This window comes from Merops nubicus, unplaced genomic scaffold (assembly GCF_000691845.1).
Source record: "Merops nubicus isolate BGI_N331 unplaced genomic scaffold, ASM69184v1 scaffold22990, whole genome shotgun sequence".
Taxonomy (NCBI): Eukaryota; Metazoa; Chordata; class Aves; order Coraciiformes; family Meropidae; genus Merops; species Merops nubicus.
In genome coordinates, this window is record NW_008581162.1 from 1 (window position 1) to 12,625 (window position 12,625).

Below are 12,625 nucleotides of genomic sequence, written 5' to 3' on the forward strand. Positions count from 1 at the left end.
CCGCCCCTGCCGCGGGGCCGCGTCTCTGCGCTGGGGTCACGGCGCTGCGCGGACCCGAGCGCGGGGACGGTGCCAGCCAGGCTAATGATGAGTTTTCCTCTAATTAGCTGAGGGCTGCGACGCTTGGGTTTTTTAATCTGAGATACGTTTGTCGTTTGGGAGTTTGTTCTTCAGAGGGAAGTTGCTGTCAGGCTCGGTTCTTCATTGGTTGGGGCTTTTTTTGTTTGTTTTTCCTCTCATGAGTTTAATTTTCAATTAGGCGTTTCCCTTTTTAGAAAGTGTGTAAAAACCATCCCAGTTTAACAATTCACAGGTTATATTTTAACGCTAGGCGTAGGTGTGGTGAAGAGTTGTGAGTAATAAATACAGCTGCAACGCAGCTCACAGCTGTTCTAATACTAAAAAAGCATGTTCTATACATTGCCTACGTATTATGTGTGCCACCTACATACATGCGCGTATTGCAGTTTTTACAACATGCAGTCAGTTTTGTGTGCTCCCTCCACTGGAGCTCTTCTCCTTACCCTCCGTAAGCGCGTGTTGCCTGGTCACTGCTGGGACAGTGGAATGTCTTCGTGTGCTGACACCCAGACCAGTGCAAGGACGGGTGTGCACAGGGGACCTGTTCAGTCAGGCCTTGGCTTCAGAGGCTAATACGATAATGCTCTTTCTAAAACTTACAAAAAAAACTCTTCTACCCACATTTCACCAAGCTGGGATCATCACACGTCCTCTACGTTCTGCATCATGTGCTTTATAGTGCAGATAGAATGTGCCCAATTCTTACCTTGAGTAAAGCACATGCTTTCTGGGGTTTATTTGCAGTGCAGAAGGATCAGTTTAGCCATTGAAGCTTCTTTTTATCATTCTGTGTAATTTACATGTAGTGCCAGTGCTCATGAAAGTAATAACCTAAGAACTGGAAGAACATAACATTTAAAAAGAGTCTTTCAGGCATCAGCCATGCTTGAATTGAAGTTCTTTAATTTGCAGCCTTTTATATCACTACAGACACAGGCCTCCACAGTGACACACTCTTAATCCCGAGTAAGAAGCTGGATTTGCAAGATGCTTTTCGCCGTCATTGATTTCAGCAGGTTTTGAGGGCGCTCAGCATCTGTTCAGGATGTTATTAGGGAACTGTGAACCATAAGATGCTCTTCTCAGCGGGTGGGTCGGTTGCTGAGGAGGTCTGTGCTATTGGGGCTCAATTGCTGCTGAGCTCCCGCAGTCTGATGAGGGAAGCGTCGCACCGAACAATTGCTGGAGAGCTGGGGATGCAGAATATAACCATTTTTTTCATCTTGGGCAATTCATACTATTGTTACACTGAAAAATATCATGTAATGAGTATGAACTCCTGAGGAAAACAAAGCGTGCTTTTGAAAAGCAGACTGTAAGCAGCATGTGGGAAGTAAAGTATCCTGGTTTGTGGCTGATGCTGAAATCCAGGATTAATAGAAGTCGCCTTGCTGGGTAGCAAGAAAGAAAACTGCCCACGTCCCTGGGTAGATGGATTCTGAAATTGCTGCTCAGTGTACCCCACTGACTGCTCAGACTAGGGAATTGCGTGCTTGTGGCTCACAAGTGCTCACCTGGCAGACCTGAATTTGCTGGGGACCCTGAGTTAAAGAATATCTAACCTGCCTTGTAGGGTTGGTGTAGAAACACTTCATACTCTGGAGTTAGCCCAGGTAGGTCTGTACCACGAGGAGTTACATGGCTTGGCATACTTAGCATGTCAGCCCTGTGTAGTTTCCCTTTTGTTGTCGCGTTATTTTGGATTTATGCTGGGAGCTTAAAGATTAGCAAGGTTTAGTTTGGTTTTAGGTTGCTGCCTGGTATCTGAAAAGCTGTTAGTATACAGAGTGGTTAAAGAAAGCCAGAAGCTTGCAATGGCGTTCTTTGATTCCAGAACCTGGAGCTTAAGGGAGAATGTGCCAAGCAGCGCAGTGCTGCCAGGTGTTTGTGTAGCTGTTGAGGGACTAGTGCCTATGTGGTAAGAGGCCCCTCAGTCTGGTGCGGGGTTATCAACGCGCTGTTATCTCTTGCAGTTGCACAGAGGAGCAGCCAGCTGCAGGTCCCGGTGCGGTGGCGGGGGCAGGCGGCTGCCCCTGCGGTGGCGGAGAGCACGAGGCCTCAAGCGCAGCCAGAGGCGCGGTAAGTTGGCAGCGAGGCCTGGCGGGGTGTGACCTGCTCTGCCCGCCTCTGCCTCGCCCTGATATGGCATGGCACTGCACTGGCGTGGCGAAGCTGGTTCGGTGCAGGAATGGCACTGGGGGGCTTTATCTGGCCTCTGTGTGTGTGTGGTTGTGTTATCTGGCTGGCTGCATTCTCCGAGCCTCTTGTTTTCACAGTTTTGTGGGGCAAGGATGGCCTGCCTCATTCTCTGCAGCGTGGCCCACGGCGAGGCCTGAGGCAGGGCAGAAGCAATAGAAGAACAAACAGTGGGATATTATTATTGTTTGAGGTTCTAGCTCCTGAGTTTTCTTCAGCAACCTCCTGATGGACACCTCAGGAGGAGGGGACTGAAAGCTGCAGTCCTGACCTGTTGGGGCAGGCCCGGGCTCCTCTTGGTGCCCCTTTGTAAGGCTTTGGCTTTCACAAGACAATGGCAAGGCTCCCCGCGCAGCCTCAGCTCTGTCCACTTAGGAGGCGAGAGATCCTGGTCACTGGGCGTCCTTGGGCAGGGGAAACATTTTGGTGGGGAAACCCTCTTCTTGGGTGGGACCTGTGATCAGCAGCTGTTTCTGTAAAAGCTGATACTGCCTGCCGACTGCTGCGCTCTGCTGGACTAGGGATGTTATCCTTGGAACAGTGTGCTGGGCCTGCACCTGGAGAGAAAATCCTCTGTGGAAAAAACCCAAACCAACACCCCAAACAAAACCAACCCTGCGCTTACGTTCTGTGTAGAATGGCTCTTTGCTGCTTTGGGAGATGTGTCCCCGAAGTGAGGAAGACAAAGTCCCACGTGGGTAGCTCGTCTGGTTTCTGTGGATGCTGCAGCTTGGTCTGGTTGAAATCTGCATCTGATTCTTTAGATGGTGTTTTATAACCTCCTTTGCCTTCACTTGTGAGATCATTTTCTCAGTATATTTCCAGTTAAACTCTGCGTTGCAAAGTGATTAAAAGGTCATGTAAATACTTGTTCTCTGGCTATTCATGCTTCGTTTTTTTATTTAAGCAGGATGAGCTTCTGAGTAGGATGCTGCTTTTGCAAAAGACAAGTGCAGAAGGGGAAGCTGATTGCTTGGCAATAGTAATAATAAAAACAAAGCAGTAGGTCACTAGGATTTGAAATCTCTCTTGCTTCCACAGGAAACCTAAAACGGGAATTTTGATGTTGAACATGGGAGGGCCAGAACGACTGGATGATGTGCACGATTTCTTACTTCGTCTCTTCCTGGACAGAGATTTAATGACGCTTCCAGCTCAAAAGTGAGAAACACGGTGAACCCTGTGTTACACTTGGTGATGGGTGTTGCTGTCTTAGCTGTAGGTTCAGACTTTTAACTTCTGTTTAGATCAGCATTTCTTAAGACTGTTTCATCCTGGGATCAGTCAGTGCAAGAAGCAGTGTTATAGTTCTCTGGAAATAGGCATGCCAAGATTGTTCTTTTCTAATTGCAAATTGTGGTTTCCTGTCACCTAGTGAGTTTGGGAAGGATGATAGAATGTAGCACTAAACAGGCCAAGCAATGCTGGTTTGCTGTAATTTGTGGAGATTGCCATGGAGAACCTGCTGTGATAGAGAAAGCTGGGGAATTTGGGTTATGATATTAATACATGTACCTTTTGAACGCTCTAGTAAATTAGCACCGTTCATCGCCAAACGCCGCACACCGAAAATCCAGGAGCAGTACAGCAGGATTGGAGGTGGATCACCCATCAAGAAGTGGACGGCGGTGCAGGGAGAAGGCATGGTGAAACTCCTGGACAGCATGTCTCCTCACACTGGTACTTCTCTGCTCCCCTGTGCTTGTTGAAAGTCTCTTTTGCTATGTATATTGAAAGTAGGTGCTTGTAAAGCAGCTTTTGCCTCTTGATTTTTATTGTGAGTGTGAACACTGTTCTCAGTCCTGCTAGGAAATCATGACACAGATATTGCAGAAGTTCTTATTTGTTAAAAAACCCATGTGTGCAAAAACACAGGGTTCCCACACATGCAAGTATATTTTTGTGCTGTGGTCTGCTTTGCAGAGTGGCTTTGATTTTGGAGAGCATGGGCAGAACTCATTCAACCTGCTGTAACACAGCGTAGCACCAAGAGCCAATGACCAAACATTTGCCTGCCTTCTCAGGGGATCCAGCCTGTGCTGTGGTCCAGCTGTTGCTTCTATCTGTGCCCAGGGTAACTAGCTGAAAAGCTGCCCTGGTGAGTCCACGCACTTTTGGCACGTTTCATCTTGCATAACTTTGGCCATCAGGAGGTTGGCCCTCTGGCCTAAGCTGGTGGCCTCTGCTTCCTCTTTCAGAAAGCAGGCCTTGGAGAGGAAGCAATTCTGTTCATCCTAAGGTCATTATCAAAGAAGGGGGCTCACCCTCTAAGGGTACACCTCTCTCCCCTTTGATTACAGGAAGAGTTCTAGGTGTCTCTGATAGCCAAAGTATCTTATTTTCAGATGTCTGAAGGTAGGTGACAGGAGTCTCCATTGGTGTGTACAATGGCAAGGTGTGATACCTTGCCCTGTAAGCCCTGTTTGAGCTTGAAAAAGTCCACAGAGAACACAACTGGTTGAGCCTGAGGTGATAGAGAGGGGAATGTATTTCACAGGGAGGCAGGCGTGGGAGAAGGGTGTTCAGAGCAGCATTCTTACTGGTGTAAATGTGGAGGAGGTCGGTGACCGTTGGCAGTGTAACCTTGTGTAGTTCTCTTATCTTCTGTGAAGAGGCAGAGCAGGAGAGCGACGATCCTCTGAGGCTGCCTATGCACACAGTGAGAACCACAGGGCTTCCTGCTCCTCCCTGCTCTGCACGGGCTGCTGCTGAGTTCCACAGAGGGTGGGATCTCCTGCTCTGAAGCTCATGGCCAGCTCCTCGTGGCTGCCTGCACTGGCAGCAGCCAGCAGTTAGAGGACAGTGCAGCGTTCCCTGCTCCTGCTGCTTCCTGCAAGGGCCCTTCCCTGTCCAGAGTCCCTGTCCAGAGCCAGCGCGGCCGCGACGCCGTGCAGGGGCTGGCTGGTGGAGAGCTGTCTGGGGACAGAATGTGCCTCTGTCACAGCAGCCTGAGCCTGAGTAGGTCACTGCACAGGAGATGTCAGGAGCCTGACTGTCCTTCAGAGCCACAGGTGCCTTTGTTCCTCTGAAATGTTGCTCTGCAATTATTGCTTGGATATATCCAGAGCTTTTGGAACATTGTCTGAATCTGTAACTATTAATAATGGATAAAAGAACACCCACCAGTTAGGCCTGATGTCAGGGCTGAAGAGGTCGGTTGGAAGAGAAGACAGGGTTTTGTAGAGGAATGCTGCAGGGCTTGGTTGGGTGATAGTAGTGAGTCCCACCCAAGGACAAGAGCAGGAGATAAGGCCTAGTAGTTTGGCTTGGGTGGAAGTAGATGCCCTCTTTGCCAGCTCTTCCTCAATGATAAGAAAACCTGAAAAGTGGATGTAGTCTCCCTCCCCTCTCTCTGGATCACATAACCTCCCTGAACCTTGCTCCCTTGCAGCAGGGAGCTGTGGCTTGCAGGGATTGCCCTGTGCCAATCTACCTGGTGGCACTAGGGTGATGGAAGACGGGTGCAGGCGCTTTAGTGAACGTCCATTTCCTTGGGCTTCAGCTAGCACATCTTACCGTGTGGTGGCCCTGGGCTGGGGGTGCCAAGGCAGACCGTGGGCCTTCATCTAACAGCTGTTTGCTGTGGCTCAGCCACGTTCAGTCTCTCTCCTAAAATCTTCAACCAAATTGACAGACGAGTCATTTTTCACCCAGGTTAAGTGCGTTCACGGTGGAATTCCCACAAACTGCTTTCAACTGGTTTGTAGTTGAATTTGACTTCAGCGTGTGTTGCTGCTCAGTCAGCAGCTGTGATGAACTAGAAGCCTGTTTCTCTGCTGCTGCTTGCTGAAGGTGGCAGGTTGTTTGCTCACAGTACCTTTTATGCTGCAGGTTCTTGCTAGATGACAGTAAACCCATGGCGTTAATAAATGCAAGTGGCAGCACTAGAAATGACACTTCCACGTTCAGGGAGCAGCTTGAGGGCAAGAGCCATCTCCTGGGTCTTGCCTCTCTTGGGACAGGCAGAAAAAGACAGTGAATCACCACTGCTTTGACCCAAGCCAGAAGAAACAGTAATGTGGTGGGTGGTCTGTCTGAAATGACCTGTCTGGGGGTCACCTCTGTTCCAGTAAGATATTTCTCTGCATTATGCTTTTTGTTCTTGAAGCAACAGTAGAATTCTTTCCTTGCAAGTAGAAGGAGCTAACAAGATCACTAAGCTGCCTGCTGAATTCCTCTCTGATGCATTAGCTACAGATAATTTTTCTTATCCTGCTACTTCAACAGAAACACTAAATGTTTTTAATAGAAAAACTGCTGGAGTTAGAGGAGCCAAAGAGGAGAGCTTTCCATCCTCTTCATCTCAGCAGCTTTACAATGCAGGGTGTTGCAAGGTGCCTTCTCCCTTCAGTGTCTGTGACCTTTGCTGATGTGGTGCTGCTGTGTCAGGGAACCCCCCTCCACCTTTGACAGTACGTATTATTTGATTCCTGGCTGTCCTGTAGCTCTTTGTGGCACCTGCTTCAGGCTTGGGTAGAAAAGGGCTAGAGGAAGAAGACTGGAAAAAGCTTCTGGAAGGAGAAAAGTAACACTCTTGGAAGGCCAGAACCACATGTATTTCATTTGTTCAATAGCATGACACTGAGACCTTCATCTGGGTGATGCTCAGTCCTTTTTTCCACAGATGCAAGGCCTGCAGCTGGAATTAAGCTAGAGATTGCACTCAAAGCCTGAAGCTGAAACCGCACAAGGCTGCAGTGTCCTGAGCAGTGCTGTTTCAGGAGCAATAGCCCCTGGAGGGTCAGGCTGCCAACAGGTTCTGGAGATAAAGCTTAGAAAGTTTATCAGCTTTCCTCAGTGTACCGCTCCGCCTCGCCTTTGTTTGGTGACAGCTTTCCAGGAAGTCCTGCCTGCCTCTGTGCAGCTTTACAGCTGATAAGTCATTTGGAGACCTCCTTTTTTACCTAAGGTAGCTGCAGTTTAAAAACTGAACGTGCTAATCATTGCAGCGATAGTGAGTGCTGGGTGGTTTCAGAGCAGCTGAACAGTTGGATGTGCTGCCAGACTGAGCCGCGTGTTTCGGAGTGTCGTGTGCTCGCAGGCAGCAGCACTTTGGGAGCACTGGCCCCTGTTAGTGGGGAACTCGCAGGTTATGGTGGTAAGACATCAAACACATGGCAAAGAAAAAATACTTTGTGTATTTATTTTGCCTTGATGTGGACTTTTGGGGCGCAGAGTTTCCAGTTGCTGTGTGTTTGCAGCTGGATAACTGTGTATAAGAGCTTGTGTTAGCCAGGATTAACGACGGCCTGTGAAGTTCCCTCCTGCCTAAATCCATCTGCTGATGTACTGACTTGTACTATGCATTTGGCATGTTGTTCTTCAGCAGTGAGACTAACATAAAATAGTAAATAAACAGCCTCACCCACGTCATCTGGCAACAATTTAGTTTTAAAATGAGGCTCTGTTGTTACCAGCAGCAATCTGGAAATGAACAAGAATTCTTCCTCCTGAGCGAGTGGGGCTGCGTGGGCTCAGTAGTCTGCAAGAATAAATCACACAAACATGATGATAGGAAAATCCATTTCTGCTGTCAGGTTTGGGTTTCTTTTAGTGCTGGCATCAAGTAGGCCAATATCTTGCAATGGTAATTCTATTGTAAGAAAGCATGCCTTGATTTTTATTGCTTTTAATTTTAGTTGTTCTTAGTGTTTCTTACAAGCTGTATTTTAGCTGAGCCTCCTTTGTCAGCAGAGTGAAAGCTCACAGGGTGGGGGGCCACGTTGTTTCTGTAGGTTGGCAGCTCTTGGTGGACGGAGATGTCACTCTGCTTCCAGTAGTTGTGACTCTAACTGTGACAACAAAACAAATATGTGCACAGACATTAAAATGCCCCCTCTGCTGCCCGTGATCCAGGACAAAGCCTAAAACTGCCAGAGTATTGCAGGAGGTTTCCAAGTTGGCTCTGTTTTTTCCCCAGTATGGCCTTTCCCAGGTTAAACTCCTACTGTCTTAGCTCTGGTTAGTCAGCCTGTTGTTTTTAATGCCATTTAAAAATGTTAATGAGGTTACTGTGTCCCAGGGCTGCTGAAGTTGGGTCATTATTTGCTGCTGCTCCCAGCTGGGAGCTCTCTTGCCTCCTGCAGAGAGCCTGGGCTGACTAAACCTGTTTTCTGAATCCTGCATAAATGTATGGAGCAGAGACCAAGCATGGGACATCTGCTTCCTTCACAAACCTCTTAAATGGTATTTCAGAGCTAGTGACCTGGAAACGCTGAAAAAGAAACTCAGCTTTTGTTCTCCTAAAAACCTGTCCTCTACTTAAAAAAGCAAAACAAAACAGCGAGCCTTCCCTTCCTCCCTCCCCAAAACCAAACCGTACTCCCCAGGTCTTGAAGCCAACACCCAAAAGATGAGAGACAGAAAATGGAAAAATCTAAGATGTTGTCCTTGGAGAGAGTAATATTGCCTCCAAAGCAACGTGTTAAAGACATGAGGGTTCCTATGAAAAACACACGGAAACCAGAATGAGAGAACGTGTCCCTTGCTGAGTACCACTGACCTCCTGCCCCAAAGAGCAGCCCCCTCCTTGGGGGTCTGTGTGAAGGGAGCAGGCTTCCCAGGGTGGGGGAGGCATCTGCTCTCCTGAGGATGGACCAGAGCAGTTGCCTCAAATGGTGGTTCCACCTTGTCTTTGCCTTAGCTTTGTTTTCTAATGTGGTAATTGGAGACAAGGAATTGGAAAGTGCAATAAAATTACATCTGCATAAAATGATGAAGGGAAGAGTAGGTGAGAGAAACACGAGGGAGCTGGGATTTGCTGAGGCTGAGAGAGGGGTGGAAGGGCACGTGGAGTGAGTGGTTGGCACCTGGGAATTCTGCCAGCGTGCCCTGCAGCCCTGGGACGGAGGCCCCGACCCAGCAGAGGCATGCGAATCCTTCGTGTGCTGGAGGCATCCTGGTTTAGTGGCTTCTCTGCTGGTACCTGGGGCATAAAAGGGGTAAAATTATCTGATTTTCTTGAGATATCTTACAGACAGCCAGTGTCTGTGAGAGGCAGGACCTTCTCTTTGAGGCTGGTCCCTGTAGAGCAGAATATCTGAGTGCCAGTACACAAAATGGCAGCCCAGTTATGTTTGGAAGTTTAGGTATGTAAAAATTCCTGGAATGTGCAAACTGCTTGAGCAACGTGTTTGCTTTTGTGTTGCAGACTGAAGAAAGCCTTGGCTTCCCATGGTTTTGGCATTTTTTTTTACATTGGCATATTTAAAACACCCAATTTCTGGTTTTGGTGGGTGTGTTGAGCTGTGCTGCTCGGAAGCCTGCAGCACGTCTGTAGCTGTGGTCCATGTTAGGGTGTAGTAGTGTTCATTTAGCACCTCGTAGTGACACTTCTTCACCACTACATCCTTTAAATCAGAACTCGCCCAGTAAAAGGCCAGAACTCTGTGCAGTGTGGAAGCCACGCCACTGCTGCACTGGGTGAAAGCAGAAGAGTGATGCGTCCTGCAGGAGCAAACAATGGTCTAAATAATTTTTAAATTCCAATAGCAGCAAAGTGAGTTAGCAGGAAAATATTTGGGCAAAGAAAGAGTTATTTATATGACAGTGTTTTAGAAAAGTAGCCAGGAAATTATCAGCAAGTTTATTTTGACAGTTTCCTTCTGTCTGGTTCTGTACTTTGTACTTACTAACAACGTGTTGAGAGTTCTTGGGTTGTTCCTGCCATTTTTCCCCTGTGCTCTGCCTGGCAGCACCCCACAAGTACTACATTGGCTTCCGGTACGTCCACCCTCTGACAGAAGAAGCGATTGAGGAGATGGAGAAGGACGGCGTGGAGAGGGCTGTGGCCTTCACCCAGTACCCCCAGTACAGCTGCTCCACCACAGGTGAGCTCCGTGCCAGCCCAAGCGGTCCTGTCCTCCAGAAGTGCCCCTCCTGTGGCCTCACGGCCAGCTCTGGGGCCTCTCTTTACTGCCATTCCCACTTCTAGGTAAAAACTTCTTAGCTCAGGGTAGCTTTGTGCTACCCTTGTTACTGCAGGCTGCTCTAAGCTGAAGGCTCAGGAACACGACTGAGCACAGCATTCTTCATGGAAACTAGAACAATAGTTGTTCTTCAGCTAAAGAAGGGTTTAGCAAATTGTTCTTGGCTAGCAGGTTTTATGAACTTTTATATCATTTGTGTATTGTATGAACTTTGATATAATTGTTCCTATTTGAGGCCCTCGGTTCCGTTTTACAGTTGCACCTTAAACGTGCAGTGTTTTAAAATATTGTAATACCTTGCTACAACACTGTTTTAATCTGTCAGGTTTCTAAAGCCTTGGTTACACTTACAACCTTAATTCTCTGTATTTCAGGAAGCAGTTTAAATGCCATTTATCGCTACTACGATAAAAAAGGGGAGAAGCCAAAGATGAAGTGGAGTATAATTGACCGATGGCCCACACATCCCCTCCTTATCCAGGTCTGGATCCGTAGGAGAGCCTGTGAAGTTGGCAGTCAGCATGGGAGGGGCGAGCTGGGCAGCTCAGTTACCCAACTGGTGTTCCCTGGGGTCTTCCTAGACTGGTTGATGTGGGAGAAACTCGCTATCTTTGCAGTGCCAGCTGGCTTTAAAACAAGAAAGAGCTGAGAAAATGCAGACATTTATTGAGATTCCTTTTTAGAAATATTTGCTACTATTAAAGACACATTATAATGTTAAGCAACAGAAACATTCTGAGGAAGCACTTCCCATAGATCAAGTCTTCACTTCAAACAAAGCTTACAGGATTTTTAGCTCTAGATTGTACTAAAAGAAGATTAACTCATTTGCTGATTTAGGCTGTGTTTATAGATTTTCTTAAAGAAAAACACTTGAGAAGCATAACAGGGATGATTCAATTTGGGGGTCCGTTTTACTTATCGTAATGAAATGTATCCTGTCTACTGTGAATGAAATGACAGGAGAAGGATGCTTATTCCATGCTTGATCTTTTGGCATGATAACGTGTGACCACTGTGCACATCTTGTTTTAAAAGTGTAGTGGTATTATCATAACAGTGTTGGCTGGAAGGAACATTTAGAGGTCGTTAGTCCAGATTCTTGCTCAGAGCAGGCCTGTGGTCAGCTCACGTACAGATCACGTGGGTTTGTCAGGCTCTAGTCCGGCAGCAGAGGTGATTTTCAGCACAGCATTGGCTGTGTCAGGAGCTATTAAGGGAAACCTTTTTGCTCCTTCCTTTTCAGAGAAAATGGCATTTTTGCCTTTGTTAGGTTTTGTAATTCTTGTGCTGTGCCGAACAGAAGATAAAATGGCTGAAGGAAGGTGAGGTGGGGCTGCCCACACTGCGCAACGTTCCGTGACAAGCTGCTGGAGTGTGCTGCTGTCCAGGGACGTGGCACTGTTCTTGGGCACTGCCTGTGCCCTCTGTGTGCCTTCTCCTTGCCAGGTGGTTTCTGGTTCAGGTCCTCCCTTCTCCTTTCTGCACAGTGCTTCACCGACCACATACAGAAGGAGCTGAACATGTTTCCACCTGACAAAAGGAAAGATGTCGTCATCCTCTTCTCGGCTCACTCGCTGCCCATGTCTGTGAGTTGTGTTGGGTTGTTTCTGTCATTGTTAGAGCACGGTTGGCTGGCTGGGCTGAAGGGGAAGGTGTGTGGCTTCCACACCCCTGGGCGAGGGCCACAGCCGTGGAAGTGCCCGGCCAATACAAAAGAGAAATGGAAAGGTGAGTTTGTGAGCTCAGGTGTCAGCCTGACGCGGCGCTGAGGCCGAGGCACATGAGCTAACCTGGGTGAGGTCAGGCTCAGTACAGCTGCTCTCCTGGCCTCATTCCAGCTCAAACCTGGAATGGAGTGGAGGGGAAAATGTGGGATTTTCTCAGCTCCAGAGAGCAGTAATAGTGCTTTCCCTGAAGGAATGAAAGTAAAACCTTGGCAAGGTTGCAATAAATTACCAGATCCTCTGTCAGACACCTGCAACTGCAGCAAAATGGCTCTCAAATAATTTGTGAAAAATGCAGTGCTGTTACTGACATGTCACCATCTGCTATATGATGATAGAAGAATTTGTGTGTTGTCGTGGGGAGGAGGAGATGTTCTGGTATCTTCATCATGTGTTTTTCTGGGCAAGAATGCCATTTTTCTTCCCCGTTTCGCATGAGTCAGGCACTTGATACGGCCTGTCCCGGGCACAGCCATGCCACACAGTGTGCTCGCCTTCCCACTCTCTGGGTGGGCTTTGCCCAAAGGTGTTCACTGGAGGACAAAGGTCTGTTGTTTCTTTGTTGAAGGTGGTGAACCGTGGGGACCCATATCCTCAAGAAGTGGGAGCTACTGTCCACAAGGTCATGGAGAAGCTGAACTACTCCAACCCATACAGGCTTTTGTGGGAGGCCCCAGGCTGTGGTCCGGGGGG

General features: G+C 48.0%; 1 protein-coding gene across 1 annotated transcript in view; it reads left to right on the forward strand.

Annotated features, from left to right (window-relative positions):
- Positions 1 to 2,054: 2,054 nt before the first annotated feature.
- The window catches only part of FECH (ferrochelatase), a gene marked incomplete at its 5' end in the record, with an annotated part of 12,771 nt that continues 2,200 nt past the window's right edge, over positions 2,055 to 12,625 (forward strand). The window contains 7 exons of the mRNA XM_008948984.1: positions 2,055 to 2,160; positions 3,319 to 3,438; positions 3,809 to 3,957; positions 9,972 to 10,106; positions 10,580 to 10,686; positions 11,696 to 11,794; positions 12,501 to 12,604. Coding sequence (XP_008947232.1) covers positions 2,055 to 2,160; positions 3,319 to 3,438; positions 3,809 to 3,957; positions 9,972 to 10,106; positions 10,580 to 10,686; positions 11,696 to 11,794; positions 12,501 to 12,604 — 820 coding nt within the window. The remainder of the gene's footprint in view (positions 2,161 to 3,318; positions 3,439 to 3,808; positions 3,958 to 9,971; positions 10,107 to 10,579; positions 10,687 to 11,695; positions 11,795 to 12,500; positions 12,605 to 12,625) is intronic.